This window comes from Sinocyclocheilus anshuiensis, unplaced genomic scaffold (genome assembly GCF_001515605.1).
Source record: "Sinocyclocheilus anshuiensis isolate Anshui unplaced genomic scaffold, SAMN03320099.WGS_v1.1 scaffold1143, whole genome shotgun sequence".
Classification (NCBI taxonomy): domain Eukaryota; kingdom Metazoa; phylum Chordata; class Actinopteri; order Cypriniformes; family Cyprinidae; genus Sinocyclocheilus; species Sinocyclocheilus anshuiensis.
This window is the reverse complement of record NW_015546123.1, coordinates 1,533,606-1,557,826: the sequence shown is the minus strand read 5'-3', so window position 1 is coordinate 1,557,826 and position 24,221 is coordinate 1,533,606. Positions and strand designations below refer to the sequence as shown.

At 37.4% G+C, this 24,221-nt stretch overlaps 1 protein-coding gene across 7 annotated transcripts in view; it reads right to left on the bottom strand.

Annotated features, from left to right (window-relative positions):
- Positions 1 to 1,721: 1,721 nt before the first annotated feature.
- LOC107701027 (amphiphysin-like) overlaps positions 1,722 to 24,221 on the bottom strand; it is a 28,049-nt gene continuing 5,549 nt past the window's right edge. The window contains exons 2-27 of one of the 7 annotated variants that reach the window (XM_016502932.1): positions 23,998 to 24,078; positions 19,713 to 19,767; positions 19,533 to 19,627; positions 17,771 to 17,866; positions 17,489 to 17,596; positions 17,265 to 17,350; positions 15,151 to 15,226; positions 13,597 to 13,679; positions 13,350 to 13,358; positions 12,594 to 12,732; positions 12,291 to 12,413; positions 12,054 to 12,155; positions 11,877 to 11,900; positions 11,585 to 11,611; positions 9,536 to 11,242; positions 9,205 to 9,237; positions 8,562 to 8,603; positions 7,990 to 8,148; positions 7,547 to 7,600; positions 6,893 to 6,940; positions 6,596 to 6,646; positions 6,247 to 6,288; positions 4,482 to 4,712; positions 3,682 to 3,855; positions 3,069 to 3,170; positions 1,722 to 2,974 (exon numbers count right to left, since the gene is read on the bottom strand). In XM_016502932.1, the coding sequence (XP_016358418.1) occupies positions 2,870 to 2,974; positions 3,069 to 3,170; positions 3,682 to 3,855; positions 4,482 to 4,712; positions 6,247 to 6,288; positions 6,596 to 6,646; positions 6,893 to 6,940; positions 7,547 to 7,600; positions 7,990 to 8,148; positions 8,562 to 8,603; positions 9,205 to 9,237; positions 9,536 to 11,242; positions 11,585 to 11,611; positions 11,877 to 11,900; positions 12,054 to 12,155; positions 12,291 to 12,413; positions 12,594 to 12,732; positions 13,350 to 13,358; positions 13,597 to 13,679; positions 15,151 to 15,226; positions 17,265 to 17,350; positions 17,489 to 17,596; positions 17,771 to 17,866; positions 19,533 to 19,627; positions 19,713 to 19,767; positions 23,998 to 24,078 (3,852 nt within the window). In that variant the 3' untranslated portion in view covers positions 1,722 to 2,869. The remainder of the gene's footprint in view (positions 2,975 to 3,068; positions 3,171 to 3,681; positions 3,856 to 4,481; positions 4,713 to 6,246; positions 6,289 to 6,595; positions 6,647 to 6,892; positions 6,941 to 7,546; positions 7,601 to 7,989; positions 8,149 to 8,561; positions 8,604 to 9,204; positions 9,238 to 9,535; positions 11,243 to 11,584; positions 11,612 to 11,876; positions 11,901 to 12,053; positions 12,156 to 12,290; positions 12,414 to 12,593; positions 12,733 to 13,349; positions 13,359 to 13,596; positions 13,680 to 15,150; positions 15,227 to 17,264; positions 17,351 to 17,488; positions 17,597 to 17,770; positions 17,867 to 19,532; positions 19,628 to 19,712; positions 19,768 to 23,997; positions 24,079 to 24,221) is intronic. The other 6 variants (XM_016502938.1, XM_016502935.1, XM_016502934.1 and 3 more) reach the window with 6 other exon arrangements.

The window sequence follows — 24,221 nt, the reverse complement described above, 5'->3', positions numbered from 1 at the left end:
ACAATTTGAGTTGAATTACTGAAATAAATGAACTTTTCCACAACATTCTAATTTATTGAGATGCACCTGTATAGTTCATGTACAGGATGTGAGTAAATCTTCTCACTGTGGTCGCTGCTTGTGTCCCAGTAGGCGCAGAAGTAAACGGCAGAATGACTCTTCTGAGTATTACTCAGTTTTAGATCATAAAGCTTTGTTTTGTCCACTGTGAAGTCAGTTGATTCTGGATTGTTGGTATCACGAGCAACACTACCTCCTTGAGTGATATACAGTAGTCTCGATGGGGCTTCACCCTCTTTAACTTGGTACCAATGGATATAATCTGAAGTGCCCAGATCAGTCACTTTGCAGGGCAGATATATAGTTTTGCCCACTCCTTTAACCAAAACCTTTGGACCTTGATTCAAACTCACTCCCAGCACAGCTGCTTTAATTAAACAAAGCAAACTTCAATACATTTAAATAATGTTTAATTTTTTACATTTTCTTTTTATTATAAATGTCACTTACCTGGCACCTCTAAGAGGAGGACAATATAAATGTATAAAAACATCATTCATCTGCTGAAAAAAGTTTATAATTGGTGTAATGCTGTCTTTGAGGTTTTCACACTGCTTTTGTATGAACTTCAACAATGGGGTGCTGATGTCATTTCCTGAAATGAAGTTACCTTAGAAACCATGTTTAAGCAAATTTAGCATAAGCCTTTTATATTAAATGAAATTACTTTAAAGTATAGCAACATAAAATTGCCAGTTTGTCACATTATCCCCATCTGTAAGATATTAGACAATTTATCAGAGAGATAACAAAAAAAAATGGTTATAGTCAAACCAATGCTTAAGGTTATTTTAATTAATTACATTTGTATAGTAAGACTGTATCGGAAAACAAGAGAGCTGAAAAAATAAATGAAAAATAAAACTGATAAAACTGACGGGCCAGATGTTTTATACAGGCTAGTATACAGTAACAATAGACATTATTATTAAATTTTTATTTTTTATTTTTATGGAATGTGTGGACAGTTATACACATTTAAGTCGATAACAGATTTTGCTGAAACTTTATAATAATGCCTCAATATATTTAGCATTTATTATTATTTTTTGATGTTAAATAATAAAAATACAGAGTTCCTTGTTGTTCATATGTTACTTTCAAGTAATAGACTGTCTACAACTTTTTATTTAAAAAATGTAAATGATGAAATTAACATAAACTAAGATTAAAAGATGCTGTAAACGTATTATTCATTGTTATTTCATGGTAACTAATCTATTTAACAAATAAAACCTTACTGTAAGTGCCTTTCTTTAAAATGAATGAAAGCAGCTTCACATTGCTAACGCAAAAGTTCACTGGAAAAGGAGAAATGTAGAAGATAAATGTCTCCCCCTTGCGTTATTTGCGTGTCATTACAAACAAATATAAAAATGGTACTGTACTTAAAGGGATAATTCAAGTTCAGTTGCTGGTCCCCATCGACTTCCATAGTATGGAGGGAAAAAAAGAAGAAGAAAAAAAACATTATGCAAGTCAATGGGGACCAGAAACTGACGGAGAACTATCCCTTTAACTACACTGAAAGTGCTTTTAAATGCTCTACCGACCAGTGATTATAGAACACGGGATATTTCATTTGGGGGGCCTATTATTACCAGTATGTATACATTATATTTATACTGATGCTGTTTCCATTCGTGAAAATGAACCACGACTCATATGAACTATTCTTTATTCACTTTACAGTTAATTAGCACAGATATGTACATCACAGAAATGCTCTACAGTGAGGCTAACAATACGAACACAAGAGTGATGCTGTTTTTTGTCTCAGAACCAAACGATGAAGACAATGATTACTCTATCAACCAATTACATATATTGCATATTTTTTTAGATTTCCCGCCCCAAACTTTCCCACTCATCATTGGCTAAAAAATATAAAGTTGAATACATACAATTTCTCCAAACATAAAACATAATTCACAAATTAATATTTCCACGTCCATTCAAGGATAAGTTCTGCATGTATGTCCTTGTGAATATAATACACATAATGCCTGTAATTATAGGGAGCTACATTTTGTGTTTTGCAAAGCTGTATTAGCCAGGTGTAATATTTCAGATTTCTTCTCACAACATTTGTCATGCTGTAGGAACTCAACACATATACATATTCATATTCATCAAGAGGACTTTGATTAATTTGGCATAAACACTGAAAGTCTCGGCCATAAACTGTCAATATCAAATATATGCCAAATACCACCACCATAGCCGCGCACGGCCAGCCGTGAAACTACAGAGAACACTAACGTTGATGCAATGTCACATTTATATCTGAAATATCTCAAAGAAAACACCTAAGTTTCGTGTAACACTTAGAATAGTTAAATAGATCATATCACTACAAATTCTGATAAAATTCGCTGCAGAGCAACAAAGTCAATACAATACACTTGGTGCAGAGAGGATAAGGTAACTTTTTTGTCTTTAGAGGGGAAACTTTCACTTTAGTTCTTTAGACAGACAGGGATTACATGTGGAGGTCACCAGAGTTCCAACAAAGCACACATCAATTCGTTGCTGCTCACAGGTAAAACAAACAAAAAACAGGGATTTTATCTAGGTTTTGCGAGAAAAGGTTGACCATACTATCACATCATGCTTGGTTATTTTCTTTATGCTCTGAGTAGGTGTTTGTGTCTCCTCTTGCTTCGTTTAGTCGATGGTGTTATTTCCTCTTATGTGGTATTTGCCTAATCTGATTGACAGCTGTCATCAGTACTTTAGACTTCATGGTGAGTGGCTCTGTCTGCAAACGTCCAGATCCACGTGCCTTCTCACAACACACTGAGGTCATTTACTCCAGACGCTGCATAAAGTTTTCAGGAAACAGTCCTTTCTGAGCCGAAGTGCCATGCTGTAGCCAGTCGCTCTCTCTGATGCCAGTGAGCCAACCAGCATCCTGAAGAAAGAACAAAATGAGCATCAAAATCACATTATGATTATAATAAGAAAAGTGAATAAAACAAAAGTTAAACATTCAAGACAAATCATACCTGATCTTCAGCTAGCTCTGTGGGTACTACCAAAACAATGTCTCCTTTCTTCAGCTCCAGTTCGTCTGGGTTTGCTGCTTCAAAATCATGCATCATTTCAACCTGCAGGACAGCATAGGAATTTGTTCATCTTGTTGCTAGGTCGATTGTTTTGTACACTGTAATGGGCTATTTTTCTTAGAGAAAGCTTTAAGGTTACTGTACTGTATATCCACATTATATTTAAGGTAATTACGTGCATGGTAATTTTTAAGTTCAATGTGCAAGGCTTCCGGTTTCAGCCGTTTCCAGTAGCTGTACAAAAACAGTTTATTATACTGCTTGATGTTACAAATTGGTATTTGTTACCATATTATTTTAATTTATAATCAGAAACACAATGATTTGTAGAACAAATGATTTCACTGTTTACTGCATTTTGCATTCTTTTAGTTACAGTGACTAATGAATCGGAAGTCTTGCACATTAGACGTACGGATCAATATTTTATGACCACATGTTTCTTTATTTGGCGAGTATCAGCAGAATAATGTACAGTCAGCAGGTAATATTGCAAAATAAATGTACGACTGTAGTTTATCCTTTACTTAAATGGTGTTTGCTTTATATTCACCCTGAAAAGGTATCCAGGAGGCATTCCAGAGGAGATGTCTTTGGTTGTCTGGCATTCTGTGATCACCCCATTGTCACTGGTTGCTATTGGAGATATGATATCACCATCACGGTCATCATCACCCTCATTACTAGAGGCAGGCTCAATAACAACAGAAGGGATAGGCATCTTTTCCTGAGGTGAGGCAAAGAAGCAGCATCACTCAACATGCAACTCAAGTAATAAACCTGAAGGTAAGATATGCAAGTCAATTTTTGCAGTAGCTTGACACAATTACATAATACACATGAAACAGATCACACATATACACATAATACATACTTAAGAAATGTAATAAATTAAAAACAACTGAATAAAAGAAAAATGGGTAACACTTTACAATAAGGTTACAATTGTTAACATTTGTCAACTACATTAGTTAACATGAACTAGTAGCGAACGGTACTTCGAGCTTTACTAATTCATTTTTTTAAATCAAAAGCTGTATCTGTTGACATTAGTTAATGCGCTGTGAACTAATGTGAACAACCAATGAACAATTGCATTTTTATTGACTAACATTAACCCCTTCTCTTGCACAATGAGGCTTTGTTGAAAAATGTTACTGAAAAATAATTGTGACATTTCACACATCAAGTTACAAAATAAAAACTCAGCAGAACAGTTATGTTTTAAAGCATTTTGATTCAATTCTAAGTATCTGTGAGTTTTAAAGTACAGTCCAGAATGGTTACATAAAGAAACCAGGGTCTTGTCAATGGCCTGCATACCAAAGTGCAGAATCACAGGTGAATATCTACCTCCTCTTTCCCATTGTTTGCAGCACCCTCCTTACTGGTTTCATCCCCTGGTTGGGGCTCAACATTATCAGGAGCATCTCCTGGTTCGGGCTCAATATTATCAGGAACTTCTCCTGGTTGGGTGTCAACCTTATCTGGTTCATCTGTTGGTTTGGGCTCAACATTATCTGGTTCATCTCCTGGTTTGGCTTCTAGTGAACTGGCCTCTTCCTCTGGTTTGGCATCTATAGTCTGGAAGAGGTGCTCAGGAGTGAGAGTCAGTGTTTGAACACTCAACACAAGCCACTCATGTGGATGGATCAGTTTACAGCACCACGGAGGGGAGCACTCAGTGTGTCACAATGAGGGGTGCAGGGACCAGTTTAACTTCTGAGGTTAAAACTGTCCCTGATGAGGAATGGCAAGTCAGTTCTCAAAAAAAAAACAGACTTGAGTTTCACCAAAAGTCAAGTACTTTGGTTAGGGGAAATGTTCAACAGACGGCATGAAGGAACAGGGATCATGATGACCACTACCTACTGGATGAAGTAGTATGGGTGAACATTCCTCAGATCATAGTGACTATATGATCTCAATATACATGTGAAGAAGTCGTCAAAAAGTTCAACCTAACTCATTCAACAATGACCCAAGAATAACTGTAAATTGGAATCCATTTTTGATCTTTCAGTAAGTACATAAATAAATTCCAAAACCCCATAAAATTCAAAACTGCTGAATTCAGATTCAACTAATCATAGATGCATAGATCATATTTACACCTGAACATTTCTGCTCCACTTGCTTGGTCATTTAATGTGCTTCAAAAGAGAGCATGTAAAATTACTGCCCGTTGGGGTGATGTAAGAATGGAGTCACCATGGAAACCGAAAATGGTGATTAGAGGGGTAATAATAGTCATCAGTTAGGTCACTATTTAAAGGTTCAGAAAGCAAGGGAATTGTCAGGTTAAAACATCATCTCTGTTTAACTGGATTTAGTGTGTGCCACCTTATGTGGATCAAAACTATTGTAACAGAAAAGACCAGGGAAGAAAACATGAAATGAAAAGTAATTAAAGGTACAATCAGAAATGGCAGAAACAGTGGCAGCGTTAGCCTTCTAATCATCTCTGGATCTAAAAACAAAGTTTTGTGTTTGGAACGAGAAGAATATATTATGTCAGAACTGGACGGTGTCTGTTGTTGCGCTGCCAGGTGTTGCAGCTGCTCATTGTACCCTAAAACTTAAAATAAAAGATACACATAAACAAAAAGATGGGTTATAGGTTCTGATTAATGCCGCAGCACATGTTAGAAGTCTCCATCCATCAACACATACTGTTAAAAAAGCATTCTGCAAGGCTAAATAATGACATATGTGGCTACCATCCTGTCCCAGTGCATCAGTTTGGTAACCACACTAAGTTTCATATGAAGCCAGATGATGATTTAATATCAGACTGAGACTCTATATAATATCTAAATAATTCTATGCTACAAGGTATTCTGCAGAACTCACTAAAAATATTAAGAATGGAAATAGAAAGGAAACCCAACTAGATAGTCAAGAAATATCTGACCATATCAGTGTTTGAATAAAAAAAAAAATGTTTTTCATATGGCTTCATGATGATACAAAACAATTACCAAAAATAAATAAATACATAAATAAAAATAAATTAATACAATAACATTAGATAACAATGTTGAAATGATAGCATGAAATAAAAATGTAATAACAGTAGAAAAAAAGTTAGTCGATCTATTAAGACTTAAATAGTTACCGGAGTCTCTTCAATGGGAGACTCTTTATCCTCAACAGTAGCCTACACACAAAGAAATGTGGTTGTCAGCATCATTACACATTCATTTATTCAAATTAATAATGACACATACTGCAGTGATTAGTCAACAAATCTGTCTCAGATCATCAGATATGTCAGTATCTGGCTTGCCTTCATAACCATTACTACTCATCTGTATCAGAGCTTATGAACATCTCAGTGAACTACTGTTGAACCTAAAAACATGTTTAAAAGTAGGAATGTGGGATTTGATGCCGGAAGGCCGTTAGCCGTACTGATTTCATAATTGGAAAGCAGTGAAATTATAAAATGATAGAAGTGAAATTACCAGAGCCGCCTCTGTAGGTGACTCCTGTGTTTCTTGGATGGAAGCAGAATCCTACATGCAAATAAAAAAAACATTCATGCTATCTCCAATTTCTGTTATACTTCCAAATAACACCACTTGTTTTCCTATCATATCTTACATCTCATACATAATTCATTTGGAGACATTGCAAATGCCAAAAGGCATTTCTACGGAGAACAAGGATTTGCTAGATACAGTAACCAAGCACATATGCAATGGTGCTGCATATGACTTGAGTTTCTCTTATGCCATACATTAGACATAAGTTATAGTTACCGGGGCTTCTTCACTGGGTTGCTCCTTTTCTATGTCCTCAACTGGAAGCTAAAGAATGGTTGAGACTTTTTCATCAACAATAAAACCTCAGGCTCAACCAAAGTCTTTGTGAAAACTGTTATTTTAAGATCCACTACATAACTGTGCTTCTGACATCCTACTGTTGCTAATGAAAAATAAAACCAATACTTAAAACTGATCCCAAAGTATGTGTAAATTAAAAAAAGAAAGTAATAAAAATGATAATAATTGGTATGCCATTTTACACAAATGAACACATTCAAAATTCACCTCCATAAAAAGAACTTATAAAATGAAACTTACATAAAAATAACTTATGTAACTGGCTAATACATAAGAAAAAGAAAAGTCAGAGCTTGCACTGAAAGTGTATGCAATTTTGTGTTATGGAAAAAAACTACATGTCAACAATATAATAAAACAACTATATTTATGTACAATTATGTCAATAATATATATATATTTTTTAAACATTTGTTAAGTCAATGTTTAAAAAAATCAAATATGTCTAAAATAACAAAACTCCTGAAAAATCTAGAGTTTCTTTTCCAAAACATTTGGGTTTTTAAAATACAAAAGGTAAAATGGCCAACATGCAGGCACTGTTTAGATTTATTTTTCAGAGGTACATACCTCAGCCTGCTCTGCTGCCTCAGTCTCAGCAGACACTGGAGACTCCACAGCGCTCTTTATAAATAACAGTACACAGATATGATCAATGGCTACAGCTTATTTCTGATAAATTTGATGTGAGGGAATACACGTATATGTAGCCAAAAACATAACCTGACGATCATATCATGACAGCAAGGGCAATAATCATATTTTATGCACTGATGGAAGATGATGATGATAAATTCTAACAACACGGATATTGAAAATGATAAAAACAGTATCAACAGATTGAGTAAATTAAGATGACGATCACAACAACTATAATGAGGATGATGATGTTGTGATGAAAGTGATAACAGTAATGATGGAAAGCATTGATGTAAAAACGTTGACAATGGCGTTGATGAAGATGGTGATGACAGTATTTCTGATGACGTTTAGAATTGAACTCTGTCACTCACTGTGGCCGTCTCTGCAGGGGGGCTTGAAGCAGTGATCTCCGCTGGTTGTGTGTCTGTAGGAGGAGTGGTGACAGGACCCTCCCCACCCTCAGGTACTGAGGCTGGGGCTGCTTCACCTTCTCCTTCAGCTACATCACCCTCTGGGGCCTCAACCTCAGACTTTATATACATTTATAAGAGAACAATAAGAAAGGCTGTCCAATATCACCTTCACTACTGGACCAGTATCAAAACCCATAGGTTTAAAACCACTTTTAAAGATATAGTTTGCAACAAGCAATGACAGATGTATTTATGTAGTACAGTCTAGTAGTACAGGCATGACAATTACTGGAGAAAATGACAACAAAATTGTCTTGATAAAAATGCATATGAAAAAAAATTTCTACAAAAGGGGAAAAAATAAAAAGAGGAAAAACTAAAACAAAAAATTATATTACAAAGAAACATTAATGGAAATAAATAAATGCCCATTGACACCCATTAAGTAAGAGGGTTGACACCGTTTAAGTAAGAAGTACAGAGCATTACAGTCAAAATCCATCTTCACTATTAAATGACTGTCTACTCACCATCTTATCAAATTCGGCCACAAATGTTGGGACTGTTGCATCCTAAAAAATACCAGAGAATAAAAAGGTAAAGTTAAGCAAATCAAATTTACTTGCATGAAATCTGAAACATATAATCAGCTAGGTTAAACTGCAAATTATTTTTTTTTTTTTTCAAAATAATTCCTGTGAGAAATGGTTTAATGGATCTTTCAGGGAAGAGGAATTAGTAGGGATCATCACAGAATTAGATATAAAACAGCTTTTGGTATATTAAAGCAGGGCCACAGTTATTTTTAACACTGGGTTCTGCATGTTCATTGTAAAATTGGTGTCATCATTTACAAAAATAATTGTATTTGTTACTCGTAAAAAACATATCAGGAATATATTAGAAACTCCCTGGGGGTTGAATTTGGTTGCAAATGATGAGATCCATCATTTCTTATCTCTTTTTAAAGATATTCTTAAATTATTTTAAATTCTTCTTCTTCTTTCAAAACCACCAATTCTAAGCATTGCTACAATGCTATTATGATAGCACAATCACTTGGGACAATGTGACTGTTGTGTTTGCGCACATTGACAGTAATTCATAATGTCATTATGAATTCTCTTTTAATCTATTGAAAAGTTAGATTAAACTTTCTAAGCTCCTATTTACCTTAGAAAATCCGTTAAAAGCCTTGTTGGACACCTAAACCGAATTAAATAAGTAATTAGCATGTAAACCCTCACAGACATGTATTTTAATTGCACACACTTGGAGGACTGTAAATTCTACTTGAATTTAGCAAAACCAACAAACAATCAAAGCAAGCAAAGGAGAGAGAGGAGAACAGGTCTTGGGACTGTGGACTGTGGGAGGGGTTCCAGGGTCTGAAGGGTTTTGTAGCAGGAAAATAGTACTTCATCTGCAGGCAGGAAAAGAGGGGAGTATTATTGCTGTAGTCTACTCTACACTAAGCTAAGCAGAGTGGCAGGAAGTCAGGTACCTCTTCCAGCTCTGTATCTATTTCTTGGTATAACTTTCCGTATCTCCGGTTTGCAACTTCGTCTTCAGACAGGTCTGAGTTCTCTGGCTCTTTATGACAGACCTTGTCCTCTGCAATGGTACTTTTAAGATTAGAGGTGTCTTGTTGCACAGGGAAGGAGGTAAAGGGGTCTTGAGATGGAACATCCTCACCTGGCCAGCCTGCTGTAAAGTTTCCTTGGCCATCAGAAGAGAAGAAGCCACTGCTATCACTCACCTCCTGCCAGGAGCCCTTACTGGAGTTCTCAGAGTCTGCAGCTGGTGCAGGAAAAGCTGCCCACTGGGCAAACCCATTGGCATGTCCAGTTTTGTCATCAAAGACATCAGAGTCTTTTCCTTGTCCAATAATCTCCTTTGTCCCAGTGGATTCCCAACCCCCTGCCCACCCCTGGTTGTTCTCACTGGTAAATGGGTCCCTACCGCTTTCATTGGCAAAAGGATCAGATGTGATCTCATTAGCAAATGGGTCCTGATTGCCCCCGGTAGCAAAAGGGTCTGATGTGAATTCAGTGGCAAAGGGGTCCGCTGCCCACTGTCCTTCGTCTCCTGGCTGGATCTCTGCCTGCCTCTGATCAGAAGGAAACCCACTTTTTGGACTCTCTGTTGATAGCCCTTCAGTATCAAAAAGATCACTGCCTGTAGTAACAAAGGGATCACTTTCAGAAAAGCCAACGGGATCTTGGTCCGAGGTCGCAAATGGATCATTTCCATTCCCAAATGGGTCATCCCCTGATGCTGCAAAGAGATCATCCCCTGTACCAAATGGATCATTACCTTCAGTGTCAAATGGGTCTGAACTCGGAGTAGATTCAAGAACATTTTGAGGCATATTTGCTCCTGCTTTGGCTGGGTCTGAAATCGGCTCATCCAAGCTTTCATTTTCAAGCTCTGAGACACATGGTGTTGCTTCAGGCTGATCCCAGTTGGCTGCAAATGCATCACCACCAAACCCAGAGTCAGCAGGTGTAATCTGCTCGGGGACACCATCAGACATGCCCCAGTCTGCAAAGCACTCTTGGGCCACAGTGCCTTGTTCTGGTGACACAACTGGATTCTCATTCTCGGCACATTCAAGCTCATCATCGGCACTGACCCACCCACCGTTTTGTCCTGGGACATCACCCCATTCTTCAGCAGTCTCGTACTCTGAGCTGGATCCATCTAGATCAACCTGGCTAGACAGACCCCATCTGGAACTATCTCCCCCTACGCCCTCCGTGGTATCCTGAATCTCCTGACCAAACTCATCGGTGAATATGATTCCAGGCATTGGTTGCAAGCCCACTGTCTCCTCTGCATCTCTCTCCTCTGACCTGCAACTTGCCTTTTCTTTTGCCCATTCCACTTGATTTTTAGCCCAGTCTGTCTGACCTTCCTCTACACTCCCTTTCCCCTGTCCTGGATGCTGTTGCTTGGCCTCGCCACCCCCCACAGCACAGGGATCACAGTCTGGGTCTGGCTCAGGATAGTTTTCCGGATTCCAGGCTCTAACCTCATCTGTGGCTGCCTCTTCTTGAGGCTGTGATGCTGCCTCTGTTGGCCAACCTTCGGCAGGTGGCCATCCCTGCTCATCCACTGCAGGTTGAGCATTTCCAGATTCCTCTGTACCCGTAGTGGCTGAAGAGCCAAAGTCAGCTGCCCAGTTGGCAGTGAAGCCAGCATCTGCAGCCTGGTCAAGGAAAGAAAGGTAACAAGTGGTAACTATGCAAATAAGTTTCCCCTATGATGGGGGCCAACAGAGATGGAGACAGATTTGTCACAGACAGACACAGATTAAAGAAACTAAGTAGGAATATTTTAAATGAGAACCATGGTACATGAATATAAACCGCAATGCAATGTCACACTGGAGAAATGGGGGACAGATTTCTAATTTGTAACGTTAATGAATAAATGAACATTTAAGAAGTTATCTGCCAAAGTCTTGAAAGCTGGAGGTTAAATCTGCCATGAACTTTAATTACATTTGCAATTGCTTTCTACTAAGACACTCTCGTCAGTCATTACTTACGGGCTGTGCAGGCTGTGCAGCATTTCCCTAGAAATGAACAGAGATATCAGAGGTATTTGCGGTCAAATTAATGCTCGCCAGGAACGTCTTTGAGCTTGTCATGAAATTACAGTGAATTTACATTTCATGTCAGTGCAAATTTATTGTTTTAAGAGACTACAAATCTAGGCCACTTCTTTTGACATCAGGACAGGAGAGGATTCTGTCATCAAGTTACTAAGAGCACCAAGATTTCTCTCCTTTGCATCAGCTCACATAGATCAGAGAGTACAGGCAAAGAAAGCAGACTTACTGCCCAAAGATCCCAAGGTAGTGTCTGTAAGAAAAAATATGCAAGAATTTAAGCTCTATTTCCTAACTGATTGATTAATGTTATATAAATAAAAATGATTGCTAAGACGTAAAAGTTTTCATTTGACCTGTCACTGTCTCTAATGTTTAATAACATAAGCAGAGTGTGAAGAAGGACCTGAGATATGGGTGATTGGGTCTGCCCAATAGGTGTACTGGCATCAGGCTTGAATGGATCAAAATCCAAGTCCAGGAGAGATTCTCCAGGTTTCTCGTTTGGCTAAAGTAAGAACATAAAAATAAAATGAACTGACTATTAAATAAGGTCGAATGCTGCACAAGTAATCCATTTTACTCCTAGCAGATATTTTTCTTTTTCCATATTACCAATAAAAATAAGTGAATGCTCGCTCACCTGTGGTGATGTAACACTGATCTCTGGAAAGCCTCCATCGAACAGGTCGATTATCTGCTCTTGTTGGAGCTCCTTGGTTGGAGTAGCTTTTGGAGGAGGTGGTTTTGGAGGTCCCATTTTGAGCTGATATGAAGAGATACCATGTGTGCCTTTGAACCTCACAAATCAAAACCTCACAAATACTGATCAAGGAGAGCATTTGTACTCATTTTAGTGCTGCACATCATGAATAAACTGCAAACTTCCTAACTACTTGAATCTTCATTCTGAATGCTGCAGGACTTGGAGGGGTTTCAGTCCTACCTGTGAAGGTGATTTGGGTCGAGGTGGGCCAGGAGATGTGGGCCTTAGTGTGTGGTTGGGGCTGGCAGCTGGGCTGCTGTCAGAGCTCTCATCATCAGGTGGGGTGGGAGTCCTGGCTAATCGCAGGGGTCCTGAGTCGCTGTCAATAAAAAATGACACACAAATAACTTCTTAGCAATTCATCATGGCTTCTTTTATTCTGAATATATTATTTTCACTAGATCAGAGCTCTTATTGGAGATTTCTAAGAAGGGCAGCTTGCAACCAACACACTATTTAAGAGATGGTCTTACTTCATCACAGTTTTCCATTGTGTCCAAGTACTGTTAAATTAATAATTTCTATCACAATGTGCTCTGCTTATCCCCTGCTTTTCACTTTGAAGCTATATTTGGATGTAGTGATGCACCTACAGTGTAGGACAAGTTTGAGATTCACTAAAAATTTATAGTTAAATAAAAAAGGGGTGTTGTGTAAATTACAAGCAAAGGAGAAACATCTGCAGCATAATTACCCATCACCTACCAGATCTACAAAACTAAACACTATCATCATCTGCCTCAAGCACAGTGCTGTTGAACTATGTCCTCTGCACTACAAACCAATTTTGTGCACAGGACATTTACTTACTCAAAGGTGTTCTTTCACAAAGAACAAATGTGTTCTTCCATTTTCCTTTCTAAACTAAGAACACTTTAGAGGAAGTAAACCTCCCATGTCTTTACATACACTAACTGTCCATGCTATTCCACTTACCGTTTCACTCTGTAACAGGAAGAACACGAACAGAGCCAAACCATATAAACGCTTAATTAAAAGCCAGAATTATGGCAATAATCTTGTTTTCTTATCATCTTTCAAAGTGGTAACAAATATACAACATTATAACATGACAATTCTTCAAGCTTTGTACAGTGTTGTACTATGTACATTACCACCATCAGTGAATAAGTACATTCTGTGCAGGGAGATAATGGAGGTTAAAGACTGTTGCTTGGGTTACCTGGGTGCTCCCTGAATCGTGAACATTTTGTCCGAGTGCTGCTCAGCGAGCTTATTCATCACTTCATACAGCTTATGACAGAGCTGGATCCAAAACATAGAGAAAGAAATCATTGGAAAAAATAATTATGAGAAGAACTCAAGCAAAATTACTTGCCTTAGGCAACCTTAGTGAAATAAATGTTGTCATTCAGGTACTGTGGTACTACTGAATATGCTATTGCGCATGCTAAGATTTTTATTATTTTCATTCCTTTTTATTGGCATAAACTTGTACATGATCTCACAGTCATTAATATAAAAATAGTAATACGTACAAATCATAATACGTTCATAATAATTAATCTTCACCTTCATGAACAACGAATGCTCAAATGACTAAAGTTTTTCTTAATGTGAAATAATTTTCATTCCTTCAATAAAAGTTAAAATAATGTATGTGTCAATAGAGTGATGCATTGACCTCTATACTGATCACATTGACACAAAGAGCAGACCTTTGCAGTAGCTTCTGTGCAGAGCTGCATTGTTTACCCCTTCTGGCGAAAAAAGTCTTTAACAATGCATTGATGCCCACTGACGGCAACATGCTGTGTCTAATAATAAACATAATCTACCAATGCGGAGTTCCCAGCTAAAACATTATAACCTTCAGTGTGGACCCAAAATGACAGATGTGGATCTAAAGAGGCAAAAATTTGCACTGTTTAATGTCTCTAACACTAGAAAAATAAAGGCTAGAAAATAATATTTGGAGCAATATTCAAAGGGTATTTAAAGAGTTATGTATTGGTTGAATGTAGAGCAGGCAGTGCATTTAAGAAAGTTGCTCTCCCACACTGCATTGTTAAAGAATTAAATAGCCCTATAAATATTGCTCAATCGTTCATCAGTGCCTCTTCTGTGATTTAGAAAACTAACACGCACAAACACACACAGGTTTGTTTTTGTGAATTGTGGGGACATTCCATAGGTGTAATGGTTTTTATACTGTACAAACTGTATTTTCTGTCGCCCTACACCAACCCTACACCTAAACCTACCCCTTACAGGAAACTTTCTGCATTTTTAGATTTTCACAAAAAAAACTCATTCTGAATGATTTATAAGTCTTTTGAAATACGGGGACACTCAAAATGTCCTCATAAGTCACCTTCTCGTTGTAATACCTATGTCATACCCATGTCATTATACAAATTTGTGTCCTCATAAATCACAAAAACGCGCGCACACACACACACACACTATCTGTCTTTCATGAGTAATAGCTACAGCACAAGTAGCAGCTTGAATAGAAAATGAGATTTCAGGCAAAGCATGAGAGCTTTTCTTTGACTGACTGCATGGATCAGAAACAAAGCTCCTAATCTTACTATGTAAAACTGTGAATTTTGTCATAAACCACTCTTGAAAACACAGTAGTCTGTGAGTACTCTATAAACTCAAGGAGGAACATGTGCTTTGTGTTTTTGAGCACCCAGTTCATTGTTTGTGACATTTAGGAGGAACATCCTGTTTAACAGCTTCAAGAGCTTTCGAAATTAATCTAACTCACAAAAGAGATCTCCCTATGGAATCGGGCTTCCAGGCTGGAGACGTTTTGGAAGGTGCTCACATAGAACCCCACCCGACTGCAAAGAGGAAAGGAGAAGAATAATGATTAGGCTCTAGCCTCCAACAAGTGCGCAATATGTTGAAGAAGCATCTGGATGATGTTCAAAAAGAAAAACAGATGGACACTGATGATGTCATTTAGAGTTTAAGAATTTCTTGTTTCTATTTAAAAAAAAACAACAACTTTGTACCACATATGTGAAAGAGATCCAAAGGCAAATGTGATGCACTAACACAAACCTCTGTACCTCAAACATACATCAAGCAAGATATTAAAGCTTTTTAGTCCTTTTAAAACAAAGAATGCGGAATCATATCTGGAAGTTGCTCCTATAAGCTAAAATGCCTCAGTCCACACCTGCATGACAGTAAGAACCCTAAAATCCGAAATAATACAAATATAAAGTGACAGTCATTTTTGATGTCTGCAACAGTTATGAATATATCTCAGTCATTTTTTCTTTCTGGTCTGAGCTGAAATGAGCATGGCTACAGGGTCTGGTGCAGAGAGGAAGCTGCCGATTGAATAGATTATGTAACCAGGCTGTTGCTCCAGTGAGCAAACAGACCCTTTCAGCTCAAAACAGCATACTGCTTACCAGAGCATATTCACCACAACATACAGCTGACCACAAGATACAGTACATACACCTTATTTGTATTACCATTAAAATACTGTCTACAATCATACTCAAAATACCAGGTAGTTAAAGGGATAGTTCACACATCATTTGCTCAGTCATGCAGTTCCAAAACTCGATTCTTTTTGTCCAAATTATAGAAAGTCAAAGGGGTCCAAGACAACATTAGACCCAATTGACTTTCATTGTATGAAAAAAAAAAAAGGTGTTCTACGGTAGCAAGAAAAAAAAAAAAAGAAGTAAAAGTCATACAGGTTTGAAATGACATGAAGGTTAGTAAGCAATGACATAATTTCATGTTGAACTGTTCCTTTAAAAACAAATTTGCTGCAATATACAGGATACTGCACATCATAACTATAAATATGCAGTTGCACACAGAGTAAATCAAAGCATATAGTTCTATATAAAAAACATTCTAAATAAGTACTCTAAATAAACTGATGACTAATTCTAGACACTTACCTTCTGATCTTTGTGACAAAGCAAATGACTCCTGTTGTGTAAACCAGCTATTCATAGCATGTTACCACAGCTACCATATCAATCCTGCTATTTTCATCGATATGAATTTTGTTAATATCAAACTCATTCAATAAACAATGCAAAAATACACTACCCTTCAACCCACACGTCGGACCACACATTTATATAGCTAGCTTAATGCCATGGAGTTGAGGTTTTTTTTCCCCCAACAAGACAAACAGTATTCAATCTTCATGAATTATATTTTACAAATTTGCCCCAAATTCTTCTTGGATCAATGCAGCATATTCCTTTCCCTTTAAAAGTGTTGATAAAACAACATCTTACCTCCTCTACTCTATGTAACCGCAGCGGTGACATGAGTGTTCACAGCTAGCATGCTGTGCAACTAATGGATAAATGTGGAATGCTGGGATGTAAATGTACATTCCAGGAAGGCCTTTGGTCAAATGAAATCAATATTATTGGCCAGGGCCTTGTATTGTCAGGGCACCAGGCTGTAACTATTACTGCCACCCCACTGAGAATACAATAATTATACTGGGCATGATATAGCAAGGCTTTAGTTATATAAGAGACTGATGGCTAATTATTGAGCTAGTCCTGCATTTAATGTTGTTCACCAGTTAGTGCTGAATGTGAACAAAGGGTCAAAACATGACCCAACAAAATGTCCAACTAGAACAATGAGAACAACAAAGCAATTTTAACTCTCTTGGTCCTTTTCGCACCATATAGGCATCTGTAATGAATCCATACCATTTGTAATCTGGTGGTCTCATCATATCAAATGGTTCTTAACAGAATTAAAATAATGAACCAGCTACTAGAAAGACATCAGGATAACCAAACCGATTCTTTGAATGCTTTTCATGTAGCCTAGTATAAAACTCAGATTTCAGTAGCAGTCAGTCTTAAAATGTCTCACCTATCCCAGAGTGTGGGCAATTCATCCTGCAGGCCAACGTTGAGATCATCAAAAACCCTTTGGGCCTTTTTCAAGTCTTCCTCTGCCTACATGCACACAGATACGGTACATACGTTCAAGCAATAGCTCAGATCACTGTGTCAGCAATTTTATGGTTTCAGCAATTGTATTCATAACATTTTAAAGACCAAGTTGTGATGCACAAACAGAAAAGACTTGTATACTTTTGCTATCTTTTTCTCATTCCTCATGGTTGAAGCCTGCAGGGTCTCAAGATGGTGCCTTGCGCTGTCATAGTCAATTAACTTCCTGCTTCTCTTTGCAACACGTATCTGGAGGGAGGGAAAACACTTGTGGTTAGTATGGTTACCCTTCAGCTGAATATGTTTTGCATTTATTCTCAGCACTGCGTTGGCACATGCATCAGCTTAAACAATATGGATGATAGGGATATGAACGACCCATCCCTTAAAACCAATTCGGCATGAGTAAAATGACATCGGCACCTTGAGATCTGGGAACTGAGTCAAATATGTTTCCAGTGTGTTGATGGTAGAGTCTACCAGCTTCTGATGGAAGTCCTCCCACAAAACATCACAGTTCTGCAAAGGAGACAAAACAGCCATCAGTCAGATTAACTGAGAGCATTTGACAAGCATGAGAGATTTAACAGAGCGATGGAAGAGGGAATCTACTGTATAACCCCCTCTGAATGTTATTCTGCAGCTCCTGCAACATAAACAGATGAGTATGGGTGTTGGATTTATGATGCAGCAGCAGAGAAATTAAAATCTAATTAGGCTCTTACTCATTCACAGAGGATGCAAATCAGATTCAGGAAGCTGAATTCATCGCTCCCCCTCGGTGAGGTGTGACTAAACAAAAATGAGCGTCCTTGGGTAAATGAAATTGAAATTCTCTGAGGACAGCGATGAGTCACAGCCCCACTCCCAAACTAAAAATGACATATGTCATTATTCACTATTAAGAACTCCCTCAAACCACATCATCTGTGTGCCTGTGGGCAGAAGGACAGATGGAATGCTTTGATTTTTGTCATCAGTTTGACACATTAACTTTCTCTGCTGCTTGTGTAAAAAGTGCTAATAAAAACAATATGCAGCCTGATATTTAAAAAAAACAGCACTATTGCTTGAGTGATACTCAAAATAAATAAAAAATAATATAAAATGACTTAAAGCAATGCTCCTAATCTCACTCAATGTAAAATTATGATTTTTTTCATTAACCATTTGAAAACACAACCACCTGTGACTGCTCTCTAAACACTCATGTTGCAGGAAATAAAATAAAATAAATAAAATCACATGCATAATAATAATAATAATTTTGTATTAATAATATTTTTCAAAATATTCTATATAAAAGATCATAGCATATCAGCATGAATTCATACTGTTTTCTCAAAAAACAATAAATGTACATTTTCTATAAAACATCTTCTGCAATTTATCTTCAGTAGCAAAAAGGCCATGCCACCTTTTTCTTTCCTCTAAATAATAATTATACATTATACATACCTACGTATATGCTATAATTCCAGCTATTAAATTTGCTGTATGGGAATTTAAACATGAGGATTAACATGACCAGTTGACATGACCCCTTCTGAATCTATCTTATACATTTTCTGTGAAATGCATGTGCATGGGCTGCATAATAGACCTTAATGGCTCAGTGACTTGACCCCATTTTCCCTAAAAGGTGCAGCATTTTAGCTTTGGCACAGGTACAGAGTACAAATCCCTCAGCGGAGTCGTGTGAGAGACTGCCAAAACCTCTTGCTTGTTCTTAAACCTCAGATCTCAATAGAACAGATAAGAATGTGAGAATGATTTTTTTTTTTTATCTTCAAATTATCCATTTTTAATTTTGAATTGAACACAATGCTCAGGTTACCTGAGGTCAGGTATTTAATTTTCACCCACTTTCACAACAGTTCTTGAGCATATCAAACTGTGAAGAGAAATCAACACCTATCTTTGATCTTTAGCAGCTCTTTTGATGCTGTATTACATATGCAATTGCTCAGCATTTCCCACAAGCCATTTGTATGATGGATCTCATCAACTTGTCACCACTAATATCTAATATTTATTTTTCTCTATAAAAGCAGTAGTATATTTTATGATCCTTAGAAAACATTTTTTCTTGTAAATTTGACAATGCTGTTTCAACATCATTATAACGTCGGTATTTTAAATACTAGTACTAACACATGGACAATCCAACTATATTTCTGGCTACCTTTCCAATAATCATGACATCATCTTTGCCGTGCCAGTCAGACTCATATACTTCATGTAATGACTCTGTCAGGTTCCTAGAAGCTTGCTGCATCCCTGCAATCATAACAAAAGAGAATCCAATTCAGTATTAAGCAGATATGTTTATGTACTTGTATGTGTGTACTTTGCAATGGTTCACCTTTTACAGCTGCTATGTAGGCCTTCATCTCCCTCTGAAGCCTAGAGCCCTCAAACTATGGATCAGAACACAAAACAGGAGATTTATTGTCATTTTTAAGGTTCATCACATCAGGTATTAAACCACACAGGCTGATAATGTCAACATTAAATTGCCTTGATATACTAGTGAGGTTTTCTTTTCAGATTTTTTCAGATCTGTCAATGAATCTCTGAAGAAAATGACAGTAGTTTTATACATACTCTACCGTTCAAAAGTTTGTGGTTGGTAAGATTTTTTTTGCTGTTTTTGAAAAGGTCTGCTGTGTTTCTTTGATCCAAAATACAGTGAAACCAGTAATATATATATATATATATATAAACATTCATTCTGAGCATTCATTCTTAAATTCATAGCTGAAGCGAATCGAATCACAGTAAAAAGCTCTTCATACTGCAGACAACATAATAACTAGCGTTTCAAGCAGTGGAGAATAATTGCTGTCCATGGTTCTGAAATCACAGCATCACATTGAAAATCACAGGCAGTCATACAAAAGATGCGTTCACAATGAGCTTTCCAGCCAGTGCAGCAAATGGAAGTCATTTCATTTTCTGCACTCTACACAAGACCCAGCAATCCTGAGACAGCAAAGGAGGCTACAAGGAGAATTGAAATGAAAAGCCCAAATGTCCACTATCAGCTCTGATGATCTTTCTCTACACAATATGGTTGAATAATGCACCTTTAGATGCAGAAGTCTGAAATATGTCAGCATTACGCATAAAAAAAAACATTTTTGATGAGAGATATCATGTCTCATCGCTTTGATTAAAACACACACAAACATTTCGGCAAAGGTGCTAGTGTTGTTTTAACAGTCAACTTAATTAGTGGTATCTTGTGGCCACTAGAATATGCCAATATGTCATTTTGTGTGTAATATTATAATGGTTATTTTAGCTTGACTAAAAGTTGTTTAACATTGACTGAGTCTGGTGTCTTTTACAGTCTAGGGTGGCCATAACAATTAACCAGTATCAGATTGACAGTATTTTACAAGCCCTGATGCAGAGAATTGATGTGTACAATATCTCAACGCAGTTGATGGCTCCATGTTTCTGTTGTAACAAGCAGTTTATGAGCCAGACTTCTAACATATGGTGTGTGGGTTCAGTTTTGGCTGTGACTGGTATCCTCCAGCTGTAGTGACTGACTGACTCAGCAAATTTAATATCGGACCAATTTAATCTGCATGTACTTCACTTTGCACAAACCAATTTATCACATGGTGACTACAGAAAGTACAGAGCAAATAGTCCTTGACGTAGCCCAAAAGACTGAAGAGAGAGGGGTTAAATGAGCAGAGATGTTTGGAGGTGAGCAGAGGAGAGGAGAGTGTTTCTGGAAGCACTGGCACAATGGAGCATAAAGCAGTCTAATCGGGATTAGTGAGGACAGGTGGAGAGGGTGGGATTAGACTGCTGCTTTTTCTTCAGCAAACACACACTTCTTCTGGAACTACACTTTCCCTCCCTATCTTCCCTCACAGACACTTCACTACAACTCTAAATTTAATTGCATAGCTTTTCATCCTCAAAGTAATCAAATTATTTGAGATAAATAATTTCGCATTAAATATGGAGCTAGGCCAATATAATTTATCCAGCTGTATAAACTATGGTATATTTGCTGTTGTGGTGATATAAAACTAAACATCATTTGATGATTTTAATGCACTTTTCATTTGCCCATTACATTTCATAAAGGTTTGTTTCGAGAAGTCTTGTCACTCACTAGCAAGAAAAGCATTAAGGCAGAAATGTTGTAACAGAGTCTTTGATTTAAATTTTAATAGTAAAAGTTTGATTCATTGCTGTGAATCAGTTCAAACTGTTCATTTCAATGAATCAGTTAATGAATGAATGAATGAATGATGTATTTGTATAGTGCTTTATTGTGTATTGCTGTACGCCCAAAGCACTTTGAATCAGTTCAAACTGTTAATTTCAATGAATCAGTTAATGAATGAATGAATGAATGATGTATTTGTATAGTGCTTTATTGTGTATTGCTGTACACCCAAAGCGCTTTACAATCATGTGGCGGGGTCTCTCCTCAACCACCACCAGTGTGCAGCATCCACTTGGATGATGCGACGGCAGCCACAGGACAACGGCGCCAGTGCGCTCACCACACACCAGCTACAGGTTGAGAGGAGAGAGAGTCATAGAGCCAATCAAGTGGATGGGGATTATTACGAGGCCATGATTGACAAGGGCCAGTGGCGGCAATTTGGCCAGGACACCGGGGTTACACCCCTACTCTTTACGAGAAGTGCTATGGGATTTTTTGTGACCACAGAGAGTCAGGACCTCGGTTTAACGTCTCATTCGTAGGACGGTGCTTTTTGACAATATAGTGTACTGTGTCCCCATCACTATACTGGGGTGTTAGGACCCACACAGACCACAGGGTGAGCACCCCCTACTGGCCTCACTAACACCCCTTCCAACAGCAACCTAGTTTTCCCAGGAGGTCTCCCGTCCAGGTACTGACCAGGCTCAACCCTGCTTAGCTTCAGTGGGCAACCAGTCTTGGGCTGCAGGGTGATATGGCTGTGGCATAGTTAACTATCTAGATTAATTTTGCATCACTCAAAAATGAAATTTATTGTAATATTTCCATATTAAAATGTTTTAGTATGAATATACTGGAAGTATGTTTTTTAAATTGTTTTTTTTTACTAAAGTTTTTTTTTTTTGATTGTTTTCACTTGTATTCTGAATCTAATTGGCTACAATGGCTATTTGGTTGAAATGACAGCTCCTTTAATAGAAAAAAACACCCCTTTAAATGCTGAGATATATATATAAAAGCCAAAAGGCCAAAAATATTGAGATATTGAGTAGCTAATGGCGTGTGTATTGCATTAGACCACATAGTTCTAAAGAAAGAGAGAACGGAGAGAATCGTATCTGTGCCGTGCATCCTGGCTGTGCTTTTGTTGTACTGTGGCATTGAAGTGTTGTAGTGACAGCAGGAATGAGAATCATTACTGCTGTAATATGGCCCACGAACGTGTAAGCAGGAAAAAAGCACATGGATTCCGATATTCTCAGATCGGTTTCAGGCCTCATTCATATGTATAAATAAATCTGATATGAATCGGATACGTGCATTTGTGCCTGCCATGTAAGCAGACAGATCAGATATTCCCCTGTTAATGCGAGTTGCATGTCAAATGTTTTTGAAACAGCTCGCGGTACAGATATATCTATTACAAATTAAACATTTCTAGTTGACTAGCAGAGTATTAATTTCATTCGTTTGTGTTAAATAAGAGGCGATCTGGCGCTGAAATGTGTTGCTTTTGAAATCATGCTCGTTGCCGCTGATATCAGTGACGGTGGCTTGTGCACAGATGAGCGCTTCAATCTATTGCTGTTGTGGAGACTGTCTATTAGTTCGGGTGAAATCACAAAATAAAATGCACACAAACATGTCTATGGAAAGGGTGACCTCTGGTGGTGAATAAACGGAAGTCCATGGACCGAATTCGTGACAATATGACCCCTTTAATGAGGAAAAGAACCCAGAACCACTAACATGTTTAGCACAAGTTCAACCGCTAGACCTCTGGATGTTTACAGCGGATCTCTGTATATAATCACTGTCATGAAGAATCGGTACTAATGAATGATTTTGATGTAAGGATGAAACTATCACATTAAAATGTTTCTATGAGTTCTGTCAATAAGTTAAACTCATTGTGTTCATATTCGGGATTCATCTGTTTTTCTATATATAGTATGCTTTATTAATAAAGAGTTTGGTATTTGAATATTACTGTCTAATGCATTCAGCCACGTTAAGTGTTGTTTAAGTTAAGCCTATTTAGTGTAAATGCAGTTATCGGATATGGGTCACTTTTAAAAGAAGGTGTAAGCGGTTCGTTTAAAAAAAAATCGTATACAGTATAGTAAAAAAAATCCGATTTGGGCATCCAGATTTGCAGTGTAAATGCGGCCTATATGTGTCTATACCTTCAAAGTCTTTATCCTATTAGTATAGAGAACTCTTACAAGATTAAAAAAATCTCAATGGATATTTTCCCACTAATATTGACCCTTCACATTTAAAAGTGATATATTAACACAGAAGGAGAGACAATATCAATTTATGCTGGTTAAGTACAACATGACTCTCTGCTGCTGGTGGGAAAATCAATCCAGCTTAACAACCACCCAAAGAGCCATTATACCACCCAAAAACAGCATAGCCCTATAGACCAGACTCATCTTACCTCCTGTCTTTTGAAATTCTGCACACACTGCTCAAACTGTTCATCTTTCGTCTCATCTGCCTTTCCCAACTTCTGCAGAACCTGAAAACAGAGTCAGAAACACAAGGAGTCAGAGAATTTGAAAAAAATAAATAAATAAAAAAATAAAAAATAAAAAATAAAATATATATATATATATATATATATATATATATAAAAAATCTAACAAACCCACACTTTTGCCC